General features: G+C 42.9%; 1 protein-coding gene across 1 annotated transcript in view; it reads left to right on the top strand.

Moving 5' to 3' along the window:
* TRABD2A (TraB domain containing 2A) overlaps positions 1-7,277 on the top strand; it is an 81,917-nt gene extending 74,640 nt beyond the window's left edge. Inside the window, exons 6-7 of the mRNA XM_059492758.1 lie at positions 2,846-3,097; positions 6,581-7,277. Of these exons, the coding sequence (XP_059348741.1) occupies positions 2,846-3,097; positions 6,581-6,761 (433 nt within the window). The 3' untranslated portion in view covers positions 6,762-7,277. The remainder of the gene's footprint in view (positions 1-2,845; positions 3,098-6,580) is intronic.
* The last annotated feature ends 12,449 nt before the right edge of the window (positions 7,278-19,726 follow it).

Below are 19,726 nucleotides of genomic sequence, written 5' to 3'. Positions count from 1 at the left end.
CAATTTATCATCTTTGCAGGAAGCTGAGTAGTCATAGCCCTGAGAGCTTTTTCTGGGAGCTCTGCTTGGGGTTTCCAAGATTTGTCTTGTATAGGACAGTTTGTACATGCCCAAAGTCTCAGTACATATCTCACTGGAGCTCCTTTGAAATTCCCAATAATGCTACCAGCCTAATGCAGGATCTGGGCAGCTGGGAGGTTAAGGTCTGACTCCCACTCCATCATTACGTCCTATAAATGTGTGCAAAGCTCAGCTCTGTTTATGAGAGAGATGCAATTTCTTTATGTAGACCTCCATACTTGTCCATAAAACCCACTAAGACCACCATTTCATGCTCCTTGGTGTGCTTTATCTGAGTGGCAGAACAACATTACACCCTTTTGCATTCAGCCCTAGAAGCCAGTATCACAACTGTGTGCTGAGCTCTGGTCTCTTATGTGTCAGACATGTTCTCTGATGTGATCTTTTGTAAAGGCTGTGAATCCACTGCTTTGTACTATCTGCCTTCGTCAAAAAGAAAATGAGAAGAGAGTGAACTTGGTGATGCCAAAATTAATCTGCTTTCAGTTGATGCAGACTAGATGGCCCAAAGGATTCCTTAATCATAGAATCATAGAATGTTAAGGGATTGGAAAGGACTTCAAAGATCATCTAGTCCTAATCCCCCTGCCATGGGCAGGGACACTTCCCACTAGACCAGCTTGCAAGATCTTATGCAATCTGGCTTTGGAAAATGCCAGGGTTGGGACACCACAAGCTCCCTGGGCAACCTCTTCCAGTATTTCACCACCCTCATAGTAAAGAATTTCTTCCCAATACCTGTCCTAAATGCATCCCTTCTTCAGTAACAGACAGAAGTGTCTGTTACTCCTGTCACTACAATTCCTGACAGAGTCCCTTTCCTGCTTCCCAGTAGGACCCTTCAAGATACTGGGAAATTGCGAGGTCTCCATACAGCCTTCTCTTCTCCAGGATGAACAGGCCCAACTTCTTCAGTCTGTCTTCACAGGGAGGTGCTCCAGTCCTCTTATCAATGTTGTGGCCTCCTCTGGACTTGATCCAGCAGTTCCATGACCTTCTTATGCTGAGGACCCCAGAGCTGGATGCAGGGTTCTGAGTGGGGTCTCACCAGAGCAGAGGGGCAGAATCCCCTCCCTCCCCTGCTGCCCACGCTGCTCTGGATGCAGCCCAGGGTCCCATTGCCTTCCTGGGCTGTGAGTGCTCATGGCTGGGTCATGTTAAAGTTTTCTTCAGTCATCACCCCCAAGTTCTCCTCAGCGCTGCTTTCAATCTCCACTCAACATGTGGCTGTGTCTGGGATTGCCACAACCCAGGGACAGGACCCTGCACTTTGCCTTGTTGGACTTCATGGGGTTTGCACAGACACACCTCTCCAGCCTGTCCAGGCCTCTCTGGATGGCATTGCTGCCTGCCAAGTGTGTTAGCTGCTCCATAGATCTTGGTGCTGATGCCAGACTTGCTGAGGGTGCCCTTGATCCCACTGTCCATGCGCTGATCTTGAACAGCAGTGGTGCCAGGACTGACCCCGGAGGGAGACCCCTCATCACTGGTTTCCATGTGGACAAGGACCTGTTGACCACAATTGTTTGTGTGCGGCCTTCTGGCCAGTTCTTTATCCACCAAGCAATCCATCCATCAAATCTGTGTCTATCTAGTTTGAAGACAAGGATATCATATCAGACAGTCAAACACTTTGCCTATGTCCAGGCAGACAATGGCAGTTGCTCTGCCATGTCCATCAGTGCTGCTGCCCCATCAGAGAAGATAATCAAACTTAACAGGCATTGTTTGCCCTTGGTAAAGCCATGTTGGCTGCTTCCAATCACCTCTTTGTTTTCCATGTTTGTTTTAGTCTTCAGGAGAATCTGCTCCATGATCTGGCCTCACACAAGAGGTGAGACTTTTAGTTTCTCCTTTTCAAAAATGAGGGTTATTTTTCCCTTTTCCTAGGTGTTGGGAATTTTACCTGAGTGCCACAAGTTTTCAGAAAGTATTTAGTAGTAGCTTAGCAACTTATCTGCCAGCTTCCTTAGAACCCACAGATGAATCTCATCAGGCCCCACTCACTTGTGCACATTCAGGCTCTTTAGATGGTCTCAAACCTGATTCTCTCCTACATTGTGCTTAGGGCCTTCATTTGCCTTTCCAGACTTGCGCAGCTTGGCTGGAACACTTGCCATTGAGCACTGTCACATAGTGGTCATTGAGAACCTCAGCCTTCTCTGGGTCCAGCATGCAGCCATGTTACTGTTAATGGTATGCTAAGCCTTTCCCTTCAAAGGCGGTAATTTTCAAGATGTGTTTCTGTCGCCATGGTCATGGTCTGTGAGCTAGCTTGTTTCTTACCTTCTCCACCAGTGAGAGGTGCTGATCCAGACCTGGTTTCATCAGCTGGTGTGCTTTAGTTGTGTTGTTTGCCCTTCCCTTTGTCCCCCAAGTTAGTTTGTTCTGGGCAGGAATGTTGAAAGAAATAATCTGGTCTGTGTTCTGCAGCAAACCAGATTAGAGGAGTGTGGTTTGACTCTGACTTAAAAGGGATTTGTCTCTAGATGTGCAAGCTTATTACCAAGAGTTATTCCGCCCTTATCCAGACTGCATTCTTTCCTCTGACACAGACTGCCTCTTTTCCAAAGGTTTTTTTTTTTTGCTAAAGAGTACTATTTTGATGATAAAATCAATATTGGCTTAAGGAAGAGAGAGCAGGAATACACAGCAGAGACATGAGCATCCAGGCAGAAACATCTATTTTGTATGTATGTGCCTTGATACAGGATTTTGCCTCAAAGCCCTTTTAAATGCTATATGTGTTCTCTCTTTCTTCCAGCCAAAAATCTCCCAAAACCTTGTTAGCCTTTTCATCATCACACAGTCCCTATGTCATGTCCCATGAGCTCCCACTACACCCCCAGAAGGAGGAGGAAGAGGAGGAGGGAGAGTTCCTGCCTCACCTGCTCTTCCCTGACAGAATTGATGTGCTCATGAAAGTAGACAGGAAGTACAAAAAGAAGAAGAAAAAGCAGCAGAAGAAGCAAAAACTGCGACAATTTAACGACCTCTGGGTTCGCCTTGAAGAAAGGTATCTAATGGTTGGGGAGGGGGAGGATGGCTTGTCAAACTGGACTTTACCTTAGATGGTTTCATACAGACCCTCAAACTTCTGCAGGGGTAGATATGTCCTGTGGACAGGATCTGACCTTCTCCACTGCTGTGATTCTTTCTGAAGCATTTGCATGATGTTTCTTGTGCGTTTAGTGGCAAAAACAAAAGCTTTCTTTTCTTTTCTTTGCATAGCTAGATTTGTGGAAAACTAGGCATAAAACAAGTGGAAGTCTTGTCTAGATCATTCTCCATTTGGGCTTGAGGCATTGTGAGCAAATGGCAGTCCTCTCTTTCATGGAAGGCTGGGTCCGGTGGTAGATGGTACAGATCAAAGCCTTGGACCATTAAACAAAAGCTGCTGCATATGAGGAAACTATCATTCCTGACATATGTTCTCCTTGTACTTGGGCAATATTCATGCAGTATTTTCAGTTTCTGTATTATTTCAGTCTGAAAAAGCATGACAGCCTAATGCATGGCAGAATTTATATAAAAAATGAGTGTGTTGTGGGGCAGATGTGCACACATATCCCTTACTTTTCATCCAGAAAAGCTTACTTACCAGAACTACGGCAATCCACAGAAAAACAAAAAAGGCCAATTTCTCTCATTACCTATAATAAGGCCTATGGCTGAATGTATACCTTAATGTTTCCCTCCTGTTAGATAACACACATGCCCGAATATGCTTTCTTTTGTACTTTATGTGTTTGTATCTCTGCCATACTCAGCTTGAAGGCATTAAATTTTTGTGATACCATAAACAACCAGACAGGTGGGGGTAATGGAAAAAGTCTGACAGTTCTTGAAATGAAGCCTGTACATTATTGGGGATTTTTCCCCTCTGAAGAATACTTCTTCCTGCTCCCCACATTATTCAGTATAGCAGAGTTCTCCTTTCCATGCTTTTCCTTTCATGTCTCTGTATCCTAATTGTACCACTGCTATGAGTGATACATGGCTCAGGCTGGCCACAAGTGGCTGCAGCAGCTGTTCTCTTTGAGGCATTCAGCCATTGTCAGATCTTTTAGACCACATTCCCTTCTTTGCTCCTTCCTTCAGCCTTAATATTAGCTATTTGGGAGACAAATGCTCATGTAACATGTCCTCTGACAGACCTACACACAGTCCAAGATTCACCAATATAACAAATCCTATACTGATCACACTTGATTTTGTCTCTTAGTGGACTATTTACTTTCTGTTAATGTAGTTTATACTAGCTGATTGTGAATGGATTTTTGGAGTTTATGTTGATAGTCTGTTTAGTCAAAATGCTAACAAATGTCTGTCTTAATCTCCCACTGTGCCTCCACAGTGCCATGTTCAGTGTTTCACATGCAGTTGCTCCCACAAAGCTCAGGGAGTCAGAGGGCAGTGACTCTAAGACACCTGTGCCCTTGCAGTATCAAGCCTTTAGAAGAAGAGGGAAAATGAGAAGATGTGCTACTGTGACCAAATTGAAGGCATGTTAGGGCTGCATAGATTTGAAGTACTGCCAGGCAGTAGTGAGGCAAAAGCAAAACAAATGATGGCAGTCTAGGAAACTTTTGCATAAGTATGGGAGCAGGAAAAGCTGCTTTTCTTTTCTTCTTTTTATGTTTCCTTTCTTCCTCTACTATTTAAGATGTCCTCTGTGCTAGAAGCTTACCCTGGCGCTAGATGACAAACGCCTTGTAGGGGTGACTCCTTAGCAGCAGAGAGGAGCTTAAACATCTGGAGATGGAGATGTTGCATGGCAATGCTGAGAAAGACAAAGGATGCCTGGGAGATTGCTGTGCCCATGTGCCGAGGGAGGGAAGGCAGCTGTCCCTCAGGCAGGAGCCCCACCCGTGCACTGGGCCCCTGTAAAGCCCTGGCTGTCTGCTGGGCTTTGCCACAGCGCCCGTGCCGCTGCCGGGCTGGGCTGAGCATCCCTTCCCAGGGAAATCCAGCACCCCTGGGCTCCAGGGCCTGTCTGCCTGGGAGTCTCAGCCCTCGCTCCAAACATTGCTCAGGGTGTGCAGACACCAGTAAAGTTGCTGGGTTTATTTACAAATGGGCCATTCACAGCTTTCAGGTTTACAGATGGGCTTGATGACCTTAAAGGTTATTTCCAACCTACATAATTCTATGATTCCTCCTGTGAGCCTGAAAATGTGAAAGGTGCAGCTCAAGTGATTTAGTAGTGTTGCAGTGCGCTTGTCAGAATGGCCTTGGTTCGTGCCCCTGTATGCATCAGCTGCTGGCTGTATTTCCTTGATGTGCTGCCAGCTGGCTTCTCTCTGGCCATTGTTCAGATCTTTGAGTAAGGAAGAGTAGAGTGTTTTTAAAAAGGATAGTAATTGCCTTTAATTTCCCAAAGCATTTTTGCTTAGTGGACTGAAATAAGAATGGTGCACAGCACCTGGGGATTGGCTGCAGAAGAAATTACTTGGGTTTGTATTTGCCATGTGGACTTGCTTTTAGTTTTGTCCAGATTTATCTTCAGGTTCTACACAGCACCCTGCAGTCCTGGGGGGTATGTGAGTCGCACAGCTGTGGTGTCAAGCATTGCTTTCAGTCCATTGCCAAAGAGAACTACAACCTGTGTAGTGTCTGACCCTTCTGACTCCTGGCCTGCTGTGGTGTGTGATCTCCCCCAGATCAGATTCAGTTGGCCTTAGCAGCCTGGAGCATACATATTTCTCTCCTCCATCATGTATTACCACTATGGGAGTTCAGCTTATGTATGCTCTAATTCAGTTCTTGTTCATCACGATGTCAGAGTACTCTCTACCACTGGGAGATACTCTGAAATGTGGTGATCTAGGATGTGTTTCTGGAAGCCATTCTTCTCTGCTTGAAGTATGTAATGTAAATCTTTTTGTAATTCCTGTACTGTATGATCTCTCTCTGTGGAAGTGATCATACAGTACAGGAACAAGGTGGTCGCCTATGAAGTGTGGTGCATGGAGCATGGCTGAGGAAGATGTACTCAGAAAACAGGTGCCTCACTCCAGCTGTGCTCAACAAGTGCCCCAGCAGTGACACTCCTCTGCAACAACACTTATTTGGTTCTTATCTATTTTCTGCTTAGCTGACAGAGGTTAGGAATATGGTCAACTTACCCACCTGACTGGCTGTATGGGACCGATGAGCAGGCTGGGTAGACTTGAGACAGGGCCAGTATTTTGGTGCTGTCATCACCCTCCTCAGTCTCTTCACTGTTCCCCCTCATGTCTACCTCACAGTTTGGCTGGGTAGCACCTCATCCTTGTGGGCTGGTGTGGGAGCTGTCCACATGTGTGAGGAAGGGACAAAACAGCACTCTGCCATTTAGGAGGCACAGACTTTTGGTCAGTGTGTAACTTGTACAAGAGACCATTCGGGTGGACCCAGAAAACTGACAGGGGGTCACAGAGGCTGAACACCTCCTGCTCGGTGGCTGTTGGGCAGCTGTGGGCTGGGTCAGGACTGATGTTCTTCTCTTGCCTTGCAGTGCTACTGATCCTCCTCCGCGGATCCGCATCATCAATGGCTACATCACGGTCGAGCCCCAGCCCCGGGGCCACGGGTGGCCCAGCCGCGCTCGCGCAGACGCCAGCAGCGCTCACCAGATTCCCCATTCCCTCTGCCTTCCACTGCTGACTTTGACTTTGTGTAAGATAATGCTTCATTGAGACACAGGAGGATCCAAGCTGCAAGACTCTTGCCTTAAAAATCAAAAAAAGAAGTTTATGCAAAAAAGAAATAGAAGACTATGAGTGGGACACCTATTCTTTGGGGTGTTCTTAAACTGCCTCCTTTTCTTGAGTCCAGATCATTAACTCTGTTAACTGGTTTGACCTTCCCAATAGAGGAGAAGATATTTTAATGAAAGTGTTATTTATCCTTCTCTTGCAGAAGAATTATTTCATGTTATCCCATAATACTTTGGGGAGATTATAATGCCGCTATATCATAGCTGTTGTTTAGCTGTTTGAGCCCAACGAAAGTACATATTTTTCACCTTCAGTGCCTTGTAAAAAGATTTACACACCACTGACTAGTTTATTAGAACAGAATATTTTGATCATATGAGCACAGCTGGGAAAGAGAGTTGGTATTTTATGTCTCTACTGGTAATGCTTTTAATTCTTGCTTGTTAGGGCTCCAGATTACATATAAAGGTTCATGGCAACACCTACAGTAGAATAAAACAGTGAACACTTCTGAACAGAACATGTCTGCTGTCTGTTTGGTGCTATTTAAGATGGGTCCCCTGAACCTCTAGTGGCTGGGCAAGTCTCATAAGTGCAAACTAATGTACATTTAAGAAAAAAACAATTCTGTGGGAACTTCAGAAATCATAATGTTGGAGTCTCCCAAAATAGGTTCTCAAGAGGTGATTTGCACAATTAAGACTTAATTCTAGAAAATCCTTTCAAGTTTTCTACTAAGTTCATTACTTTCCAAATTAAGTCCTTTGCTGTCTGTGTGAAGTAGATGTGTTGTTGACTGTTGAATGTAAAGAAGCTTGGAAGTGGTGATGAATTTTCTGAATTTGTACAGGACATTCTCTTGTGATCACACTTAATTTGTGAGCAATATTTCACCCCTATCTCTTAGCAGGGTTTCATTGCCTGGGAAGATCTCTGAAGTTTCACCCATGGGTGAACTTAGAGCCACTGTGTGGAGCTTAGTAACTGGAAAAGATAGTAATCATCTGTCCCAGTAAGACAAAAACCTTCAGGTTTCCTTTCCCTATGCCTTTACACCTACTTCACTGCTTTTTCCATTGATTGGAAAAAGTAGATCTTTTTCATAGCTTTCTATAGAACATCAGAGGAGGAACAACAAAGGTTCCAGCTTTCCTAACAGGCTTTTCATCTCTTGATCTCAAAATTTCAGTCCATTTCCAGAAGGGCTGAGCCTGAACACAGCTTCTGTTTGCTGAGGAAAACAGAAAGGAGAGGCTAAGTGTCACAGTGAGCAACAGCATTGTGGGGAATTAAATGTGTCTGGGCTAGAGTAGAAGACAGCACCACATCATTGTGAATTCCTTCTCACACGTAATACTGCAAGACTTTGAGCGCCTGAATGCATTCTGTCTTCCTTGGCTTTCATAGCAGCCAGGCTCCCTTCTCTCTCCCTCTGGTTGATCTTTCACTGGTCGTACGCCTGGACAGGCCTGGAGCTTGTTTTCCTTGACCTGAATGTGATCTGAAAGGAGCAGATTGTATGAAGTGTAGGTTACTTACAAAAATGCACTGCAGGCCTGACAAACTGGGCACATGGGATCATAGAATGGTTTGGTTTGGGTGGTTTGGTTTGCTTTGGTTTGCTTTGGAAAGGACCTTAGGAGTTCGTCTCATTCCTGTGGCACAGGTTGAAAGAGCACTGCAAGCACTGGGAGAAAGTGGTTGAAGCAGAGTTTTCATTTCTTTTTTCCATTACAAGGCTGCTGTGTAAAACAGCCCCAGGCTGCCTTTACTCTTTGTTTTCTCCTTCAGAGTGGCTCCTGACCTTCATCTCTATGGGGGTAACTGGGTTGAGTGAAACAGCCATCAATGTTTTTCTTAGGTTGGCATGAGGAAAGATGGTTTGAAAATACTTTGAAATAACAGAGACCCGCAGTAACACTGGATAATTCAGTCCTGGTGGTGTAACTCATTTTGTAGCCTGTTTCCAAGTGCCTGACTGTCAGAGAAATAGAAATGTACTTAAACTGTGATGGATAGTGTGCCTACAGACGCTGCATCCTGGGAGTCTTTCTGCAAAGTAATCAAATAAAGATGTTTTTGAGGGTCTTATGGACTTGGGTTGATATCTGTGAACTGAACTAGTGGTTCCAGTCCCTACTTTTCCTTCCAGACCAGTCCTCTGGTTGTCCTCTCTGCCTCCCCCCACCCCAGTTGCAGCTGGGTAGTACCAGCAGGAGGTCAGAGTCCAGCTTTCCACACATGGACACCCAGTGGAGGAACTGCTTCTGGAGTCCCAAGAAAAAATGGAGCAGAACCTTTTTGCTCTAAGGTAGCTCTGAGACTAAAATGTTGGTGAAGACATGTTTTCAGCTCTCTGCTAGAGGAGATTTGGAGCCAGAGCTCCTCCTGGTGGCCTCTTACCTGCTGCTGAAAAGTTGGTTAGGAGGACATCCTCTGTATGGAGGTGGCCTTTTCTAAAGAAATGGTAATAATCAGATATTTGAATTATGTTCAGATTAGACATAAAATAAATAGGACACTGTCTTTTCAAGTTGCATTGCAGCAGATATGCAGCTGCATGTAGTCACACATTATATTATTGTGATTTTCCACCTGGCTATTTGGTGCCTGATTTCAGGTGTCTGGTTTTAACATAGTGGAATGTTGTATAAACTCACTTGGCCCTTCCCCGAGCTTGGTAGCAAGCAGAACTGTTCTCTGATACCTTCCAATGGTGGGTTTGGGTGTCAGTTACATGTGGAAGGCACATGAAGTTTTGTGCTGGACTTTTGCAGCAAACTGGAAAATTATTTGCCAGTATAGCTTCAAGGATATAAACTCACACTTAAGTAGATAAAATGGACAAAGGCCATTAAAAATGCTGGAGAAGAAATGCTATAAGCAACAACAATCTTGAATATCAGTCTCCTGCCCTGGAATGGAAGGCAAAAATATGTCCAACACAAGTACAGCATCCCTCTCTCTGCCTGGGGGACTTAATGTTTCCAAGCACTTTGCTGCTGTGCAAACACCCCAGCCATGCTGGGGAAGTTCATCACTACACAGACATCCCACACCCCGGCTCCTGTGCACATACACAGTCTGCTTTCCCCTCAACACGAGTGCCAGCTCCTTAAATGCCACACAGTGCTACTGGGGCTTTTTGCAGTGTTGTTAGGCTGCACTTCTACTCGTGGAACTAGACCATAGTAATCAAAGTACTACTTGGCAAAGGAACTTATTCTCTAGAAGGTGACCTGGGGCCACTGTCACTCTAGTGAAGTTTGTTCATATTAACAGTGATAAAAGAAAATACATAGTCTTTGCAATAGAAATCACCAAACATTGCCTAGGTTGCAGTCGTATTTTGCCAAAGATCTTGGGCTGACAGAAGAGCCTCTTCAAATTTGTTCAAGTTTTTTCAAGCTTGATGCCTAAATTGTCTGGATGTGTGGAAGCTTACACACACTAAAAGTACTACACTCAGCAGAATTATCTGTATTGTTTATTTATTCATTATTGTGGGTATACTTGTCCATTGTCTGCTTGGGAGGTAAAGCTGTAATGTTGGAGTTGTTTTCCATGGTGAGACTCATATTTGAGGAAAAGCAGTTGGGTTTCAGAATTCTGAAAAAGCCTTTTTTTTTTGAGCCCAAGGACTGATTAGCTATAAAGGAAATTAGGCAAGTAGAACAGTTTGCAGAAGAGCTGGCAAATAATGTCTTAACAATTCATCACCTAGTCAGCAGGAATGGAAACTGATAATCCATGAAGTGTTTAGGTGTACCACTGTGAATGAATACAAAATAAATTGCCTAGAAATTGGGATGTCAATGATGAAGTACAGTACAGAGATTGGTTTACAGCCTAAAAATTGACGAAAAAACCTTTCCAAAATTTCAGTGGCCACTGCTAAAAAGAAGCTGAATATTCTTCAAATGCCCAGTGCTTTACTGAATTTATCTGCTTTGTCTAGTCTGCCTTCTCTACTAATGTGTTCAGCCTTTACATGGAATTTCTTGCACCTTAATTTCATTAAAACTCAGATTTCTTTTAAAAGTTCTTCATGTTTGCAATATGCCAACTGCATTTCTTAATGCATCAGTTCTGATTTTTTTTTTTTTTAATGCAGAGTAAGTGTGCTGTACAACTGGAGGTGTTTATGTCTGTTCTGTATGTGGTAAACCATAGCACGTTAGAGGTCTCTGTAGCACCTCTGCCTTGCTGCACACAATCAGCTTGTACTGGCATGGCCCACCCGTCTGTCTGTCTATCCACCACTCCCGCCTGGATCCTGAATCCTTTTGCATGCTTCACAAGGCTCCTACTCACCATTTTGTACAGTTAACAGATCCAGAACTCACGCGCTCATCTCATGGGTCCCATACAGTCACAGGTGCCATCAGGTACCAGCCCTGCTCCTCTGCCTGCTTGGTACCTCTGCTTGGACCCAGCACCTTCTGCTTGCTGACGGCTGCAGCCCGAGCTTTGCCCCCCACATCTGCACTCAGTGGCTTGGCAGAAGACACAGACCCTCTTGTGCCCCATGGCAGATGGTGCCACGCACCTGTGCCTGCGGCTTGAGGTGTCAGTGCAGCTGCTGGAGCTGAGCCCCTCACCTGCTTTGTTCTCCCTCACAGTTGCTGTTTTTCAGGATGCCCACTGTTCTTGTCATGGTGGCTGGTTGCCAAGACCACCACCCACTGTATTTAAGGAAAGATTTAAAAAAGAAGATAGGAGCAACTTTATTGATCAGGCACAGGGTGTGTTCAGACAAGTGTAGTGACCAGCAAACCAGGCTGTTTTGTACCTCTTCCTGTCTACTCCCTTTCCTTGTTTCTCCCCTGTCCCCTTTCACTAAACATTCTTGTGTAAATCTTTCTTAGTCACTACACCTCTCCTCTTGAACATCTCAAATCCTCACAATCCTCTTTTTTTCCCCTTTTCTTATTAGTTATGAAGGTGGCCATCTCCAAAGCTGGGCCTGGGAGTTTCTTTCAATCATCCATCAATTAGTAACTAGAAACTTTTAATCCTTGGCATCATCTCTCTTACCTGTTGTTTATCCGGTCTGTCTTTTAGTGTTCTTCCTTATCACTTCCCCTCTCATTTATTTTCCCTTTTGCACTGAATAGGTCCTTGATTAAGCTTAATCAAGGACAGATGCTCTTACCTTCATATGCCTATAGCACAAGATATTTCCCAGTAGGATGACAAAAAGACAAGAGATTCTTATTGTTGGCAACTTGGATTTGAGTTGAGAATAGTACAGGCCAGGGCAAAAAGAGTATCAAACTCATATTAAAGCTTCCTTTGCTGAAACCAGTTCTATGTTGCTAAACCCAAGAAGCCTAATTATATTGCTATCTTTGAAAGAAAAACTGTAGGTTATGCAGCTAAAAGGGCTAGCATGACACCTCAATCTAATATCTTGTCTGACCTCATGGTGCAGCAGCAGCCACCAGCACCTTGCACTGAGCCCAGTGGAAGAAAATGACAGCATCCTTTTTTTTTTAGCTTACTTGTGGCTTGTGAATGATCTATAGCTTGCAGGAAGCATGGCTGCTGGATGACTCCCGGAGCAAATACAGGGATACCCTGTGGATTAGAAACTTGTTGGCCTAAAACACATCACTTCTGAATTGGTACTGTACCTTTAACCTGCTTTCTCAGGGTCCAAAGTGTTTATTAGTAAGTCTAAAATGGACACCAACCGAACAGAACACTTACAGCAGTCAGGCATTGAGACAAGGGAAGCAAACACATGATGTGTGCCTTTTGTGGTAATACTTGTCTGATCTCTAGGACGTATCCTCTTGACCTGGCCAAGAGTTTTCAAGGAAACTCTTGCATAGTCATTGATTGTCCATAATCCGATGTTCAACCATTCACGGATGTGCAGTATGCCTCAGCCAACACTAGATGTTGCTCACGTACCTCAGAACCTGATACTCATCATGCAAAACGAAACAGGCTTGAGGCTTTAGGAATACTAGCCTAGGTACATAGCTATGGGCTTCCTATTTCAGAATTATTTCAGTCAGCAGTACAAATATATTTCTGCCTCACTTTAAGTGGTTGTTATTTCTTCTTATTCTTCTCACCATTGTTCATATCCGGCCAGTCCTGACTGAATGGTGATTTGAAAGGAAACTCTTGCCTGCCTTCTTAAAATTTCCTTTGTTTTTTTCCTTTGTTGTATTTTTTTTTTAACACGGCTGTTTTTTCACTGTGAAGCAGTGCTACCCAGGGTGGAAATATGCACACTCTAAGTGGATGTGGCAAAGTTGTTACTAAGCCTTCAGTACATCCTCACTGTTTTCTATCTTTGTACTCTGTCTTGTTCTGTTTGTCATCTTGTTCTCTCTTGAACAAAAAAGTTATGTGGTTAAAACACTAAAGTGGGAAATTGGAGTACTTTGATCAGATTCCTGCTCATCCAGGCATCATTTACCTGTTTTAGATTAGTAGTTTTGCTCTATTTGGGCCTTGCTGTCTCTTTTCGTAAGAAGGGCCCTAGGGGTGCTCCCTCCCCACATAGAAGTATTACATTCTTAGATATATATCTGAGTGCTGGAATGCGACTGATAAAATTATGTGGGAGAAAAGTACACTTAGAGATAAAACCATTGCCTATATTAAAGATGAGAAGTCAATCCCACAATATTCAGCTCTCTAGAGTGCCATGTATTTGGAGGAATTAGAGGAATTAATGGCCAGTGTACGTACAGTCCTGGCAGCCAATTCCTCTGAACTCCAGCCAGACCACAGCTCTTGTTCTTTTGAGGCATACCTTGAAGACTTTGCCATATGCAAATCCTTCTCAGTGCTTTAATCATGACTCTTTCACAGAAAATAAAACCACAAGAGCCCCAAATTCCTTTCAATGACCATAAGTAAACATCAGGCTGGCTGTATATCTATCACCCTTCTGCAGGAGAGACTCCGCTCTATTTCTGCCTCTATACTTGTGAGAGAAAGCCACTCCCACTCCCAGTACTTCTGCCTTTCTTGAAGAAAATCCTTTCCTTCCTGGTGTGCTGTGACAAAAAGTATCATCTGTGTTTCTTTGGTTTTACTTCTCTTCTTGGGATATATATCACTCTTGGTTTTTATATCAGTTATTCTCCCAATGGAATCAAGGTGCTGCACCTTAATTCTTGATGTTACACAACATTTCAAACACATACTGTCTGGATGATAAATCCATGTACTCTGTCAGACATGGTCAAGGCCTGAATGTCTGGCAATTAACATGCAAATATTATCAACATATCTACCAAATGCATATTCTCCTGGTTACTACTTTGATTCACCTTGCACACAGAAAGAGGTCCTTAGCAAGAGAAACTCAATGACGCATTTGTCAAGGATTTCTGACTTTATAGAGAAATCTCATCAGGTAATCTTCTTTCTCTGCACTGGTCTGTGAGTGACTTATCTGTAGTCAGACTGAATTAGAAAGATCTACAGCACAGACTTCATCTGTTTGAAGAGAGAAAATAGAAGATTTGACATTTAATTGCTGCAAAGTTAGACAGCAGGAGTGTCTGAACTACTGTAGTGAGTTTGTCCTGGCAGGCAGCTGAACCAGACAGCCACTTGCTCAGTCCCCCACAGTGGTGTGGAGAGAGAGTTGGAAGGGTAAAAGTGACAAAACTTGTGGGTTGAGACAAAGACAGTTTGATAGGTAAAGCAAAAACTGTGTGTGCAAACAAAGCTTCAGCAGGCAGTTGTTCAATTGTCTCTGGGAAAGCAGGGTTTCATCACATGTAATGATTGCTTGGGAAGATAAATACCATAACTCCAAGTGCCCATACCCTTTCTCCCTTTTTGCCCCCCAGCTTTATGTGCTGAGCATGATGCCATACAATATGGAATATTGTTTTGGTCAGTTGGGGTCACCTGTCCAGCTATGTCCCTTCCCAACCTTTTGTGCACTCCCCTCTTGCTCACTGGCCAAGCACCATGAGAAACAGAGCAGGACTTGCATTGTTCAAGCACTGTTCAGCAGTATCTAAAACACATGGATATCACTCTATTTTCAGCACCAATCCAAAACATAGAACCATACAAGCTACTATGTAGAAAATTAACATTATTGAGCAATACCCAATACAGCTATGGAGGAAGAAATTATGCATTTGAAGTCTTATATTTGAAGTTGCTAAAACTTTGTTATTTTTCTTTAACAGATAATACATGTTTCATTTGTAAGTAATAATGTCTAAGCTTTCTCTCTCACTATGATGTCTAATCCTTCTGTTTGAGCAAACAGCATATTTGACAGATATTCAAATGAGAGGCTACTTAGAGTGCTGTCAATAATAACAGCAGTCCAGGAGGAAGTCTGGTTTGTGTGTTTCCCAAACACACAAACCCAAGTGCCTTGAGATTTGTGCATAACACAGAACTACGAGACAGAACAAGGAAGGGACAGCAAGCTGTAAGTGTGGAACCCTTTGAATGTTGAAACATATAATAATATTTTAAAGATCTGCTTTTGAATCTGCTTCATTTGTAGACTTAAAAATTTAGGGCAAATGTTGTCTAAATGGTTCTTTCAAAACTGTGATACTGACTTTCTTGAGGAATATTCTCTGTCATAGTCTGTGTGAGGATGACCTGGTGCCGCCTACTGGGAATTTATCTCTACTTGCTAACATAGGTTAGAAAGGGGCATTTCTCTAATGAGGAAAGGCTGAGACAGCTGGGCTTGTTCAGCCTCAAGAAAAAATAACTGAGAGGGGACCTCACCAATATCTATAAATATCTCAAGGGAGGGTGTCAGGAGCATGGATGAGACCATGTTCTTTGTGCCCAGCAACAGGGCAAGAGGAAGAAACTGACTCACGGGAAGTTCCACCTGAACTGAAGAAGAACTTTGCTACTGTGCAGATGACTGTGCATGGAACAGATTGCCCAGAGAAGGTGCACGGTGTCCCTCACTGCAGATATTCAAGAACCACCGGATCACAATCCTTTGCCAAGTGCTCTAGGATGACCATGCTTGAGCAAGGTGGTCAGACCAGGTGGTCCATGGTGATCCCTTCTGACCTGAACCATTTTGTGATTCTGTTTACAGTTGCAGTGTTCAGAACTAGAAATCTCAGTTTCTTAAACAGTATTCTTCGGAGTACAGGTCTGTTCAATAACTGAGCATGTTATTTTTCTTGTGAAAATTATTATGACTGATTGAATGTATCTCAAGTCTGTAATATTATAGACCCCTTCAGGGTCTGTTCCTTTCCACTGACAAGTTAAGCTTTTTGGTCCATATTCAGGGGTTGAGGAGTGGGTAGAAAAGCCTATTCAGAAAGGTGAAGCATCTGCCTGTGTATACGGTAGTGAAGTGAAAACATCATCAAAGCTCTGTGTAAGAAGTAGAAAGAACAGAGAACAGACTGTTCTGCTCTTGGCAGCACTGTGTGGTGCAGGAACATGGAAAACTTAGGCAAGTAGTCCCAAAATTGCTTTTATGGTGAGGACAATGAATACACAGATGCACAGGACAGGCCGGGGTATGGAAATTTTCTCAACTGTCAACAGTTCTTGGCTTTGGCACTTTTGTAAGCTAGATGTGTACTTAGTAACATCTTACAGATTTTGCTTCCATAAACTTTTTCCATCTCCCTTTAGACCCTTGTAATAGTGTTTGCAGTATGTTTTGTCAAATGTTTCTATGGATGTGCTTATATGAAGACATACATCCCTATTCATTTTCAACCAGACTCTTGGTAGCTTTATATGTCCTTGAAAACAGCTGAACTGTTTTCAAATGAAAATGTCCACAAGTAGTATTACCTTGGACAAAGACATAATATGGGGTATGCTCTGATGGGAATATACTGTATTAGCTTCGGAAACATTTGAACAAAAGCTCCTTCATCCTATTCTAAAAAATACACATTTCTTAAAATGTAGCTTTGTCTTGGTAAATTGTATTTATTGGCTGGCAGACCTTGTAGATAGCACTGCTTAACATTCAAAATATGTAATACAAACTCAGTGACATGTGTCTTTGTCATGTTGGAAAAGGTTACATGGCAGCCTGGAGGAACCTGGAAGTTCCCAGCTCAGACAGCTGGAGGAGGTAATTGGATGTCACTGGCTCAAAGCTCTGGCATTTTCTGTTAGTTATGTTAGAGTTTTCATTAGCTCCTTTGTTGCACTACTGCCTTCGCATCACAATCCGTCTGTTGGAATCCAGGGACCTTGGAAAGAGTTGTTGGAAGAGATCCACCTACACCTTGTGGAGAACCCGCACAGGGTTGGAATCCTGGGATAATCTGTCTGTTGGAACCCAGGGACCTTGGAAAGAATTTTTGGAAGAGATCCACCTACACCTTGTGGAGAGCCCCCACAGGGCAGTGGACCCCCAGAGGAGTCTGTGGCCCCTGGGGAAGCCCAGGCTGAAGCAGGCTCCTGGCAGGACCTGTGGCTCCCTGGAGAGAAGAACCCATGCTGGAGCAGGTTTGTTGGTGGATTTGTGACCCCAGGAGGCACTCGCCCTGGAGCAGCCTTTTCCTGACGGACTACACCACAGGGAACAGATCGATGTTGGAATAGTTTGTGAAGAACTACAGCCTTTGGGAAAGACCCTCATTGGAGAAGTTCATGGAATACTGTCTCCCTTGGGAGACACTCCAAACTGAAGCAGGTGAAGAGTGTGAGGAGTTCTTCCCACGAGGGAAGGAGCAGCAGAAGCAACATGTGATGAACAGACCACAGCTCCCATTCCCTCTTCCCCTGATCCACTGGGGAGGTGCAGATGAGCTGGAGAGTTTGTGAGTAAAGCTGAGCCTGGAAAAAAGGGGAGGGTGAAGTGAATGTGTTTTAAGATTTATTTCTCATTACCCTACTCCGATTTAATATATTAAACTTATTTTCCCAAGTCTGTTCCCTCCATGATGGTAATTGCTGGAAGATCTCTCCCTGTCCTTATCTCAGCCTGTAAGCTTTTGGTTATATTTTTTTCCCTTGTTCCATAGAGGAGTGGAAGTGATAGAGCAGCTTTGGTGGGCATCTGGCATCCCACCAGGATCAACCCACCACCAGCTGGCACAGAAAAGTCTACAGCAACTCTTCAAATGTTTCTCCTTGTTTTTCAGGAAAATCAGAACTACCTAATGTTGTGTTGCATTAAAGATTATGACATAAATGTTTAAAAAATAGACTTTTTCTCTAGTTGCATTTACTCCACTGAAACTCACAATTTTTTCCTCCTTTAGTTGGTCTTCCAAGAAGAGCTAGATAATAATAAACCTGAAATTTGGTTCAATGCCACTAATGCCCAACATTGCTCAAAAACACCATTGCAAATTTCAGGTAGGCCACACCTATGGAGATGTAATTATACACAAACTGTTCTGGGGCAGTGCTAGTAAAATTATGTGTGTAAAAAAAAGGAAAAAAGTGCTCAGATGTTTAAGGTTATCTGTTCTTGTATAGCTCTGTGTAATATTTAATTCCTAATAAGGAAGTTATTACAGAATTATGCTTTGAGTAGTAATAGCCTGTTTGGTTTTCTCCTATTTCTTAGAGTGATTATACATTTCCTAGGACTGTATTTAAATGTGTAGGTTTTACTTTTCTGTACTTTGAAGCAATCAAATAAATGAAAATTAAAAGCAGCTTTGTTTTAGTATTCTCTGGAAATTTCACTAATATTTGAAATGTGTAAGTTTTATTTTTTAGTCATGAACTGAACAAATGTTTCTTAATCCCTGCATCTGTTGAAACTTGGATAATCCTAAGAAAGCTGTATTATACACTCCATCAGAAAATGGCTTTATAATGTATTTCTTCATTTCAGCAGGTATACTGGATGCATTAATTCCTAGTAATCTTCCTAAATTACACAGAGATATTCCTAAATTAAACAGCACTGATAAATATTGACAGGAATGTCATAGGGATTGTTGCTGGGATGTTGAGGTACAGAGTTACAGAGTTTCTTCATGTACAAACCTGCCCAAGACAACAGTGTGTTTCATTTCTGTAGATGCCAACTCTACCAACAATTTTGGAAGGCAAAAATAAGGACATTACTAGTGGGACATGGGTCTGAATAACCATGCCATGGGAATGAGTCTATCCCAGTGTACATTTGTTTATGGTTACCTGGGTCCAAGTTTGGTTATAACCCCAGAAATTTATGAATTTAATTATATTTTTTGTTATTCAATTAATGCACTGTTGGATTTTAATTGGATACAGCTGTAGAACGCTTGTATTTATGGTTTTTAACTACTAGTATCCATTTGGGTTGATAGTTCATACCCATGAGTATGACATAGACTTGTAGCATGGACAAAATGGAAATGGTGCAGGGTAATCAATGATTGTGAGCTTGCAACTGCTAACTTTTGTAAATACCTGTAAATAGATAATTTAAAACATTCTAATCCTGCCTAGAGGCGTGTCTTTCTCCAGACTTCAGTACTTGCACCATTTTTTTGTCATCACTTAGATGAACAGTTTGAAATACCTGCAGCTTATGATTTCATTCAGACTGAACTTGCCAAACTGTAACTGTAAAAACTAGTCTCACATGTTAGTAAGAAGCATCACACTTGTACATCTGAGCTTTTACACTCAGGCTTAGGATGTTTTTGGGTATGGGACTTATCTTAGATCTATCTCTTCTCTCTGGCTTTATGAATACCCATGCATCCCGTTCCCATGGCTTGCTATGCTCAACATTTCAGTTCCCTTTTTGATGAATTAATTCTCTTTGATGATCAGACCAATGCAATTCTTAACCTCTTCAACCACACAAAAGGATAGAAATAAGGGTTGTACTCAATTTTTTAGGCATCACTTAATTGACAGATTGGGATCTACTGAAGTGTAATGCATTTTTTTTGTTTGTTTTCATATTTTCCTAGAAAATGGCAGTACTGTGTAGACTGCAAGTACACACACCTGTCCATAGATTTCACAAGTTTGCCACTCTATCA

This window comes from Ammospiza nelsoni, chromosome Z (genome assembly GCF_027579445.1).
Source record: "Ammospiza nelsoni isolate bAmmNel1 chromosome Z, bAmmNel1.pri, whole genome shotgun sequence".
Classification (NCBI taxonomy): Eukaryota; Metazoa; Chordata; class Aves; order Passeriformes; family Passerellidae; genus Ammospiza; species Ammospiza nelsoni.
Note: the sequence above shows the minus strand (reverse complement) of the source record. Positions and strands in the feature narration are given on the sequence as shown.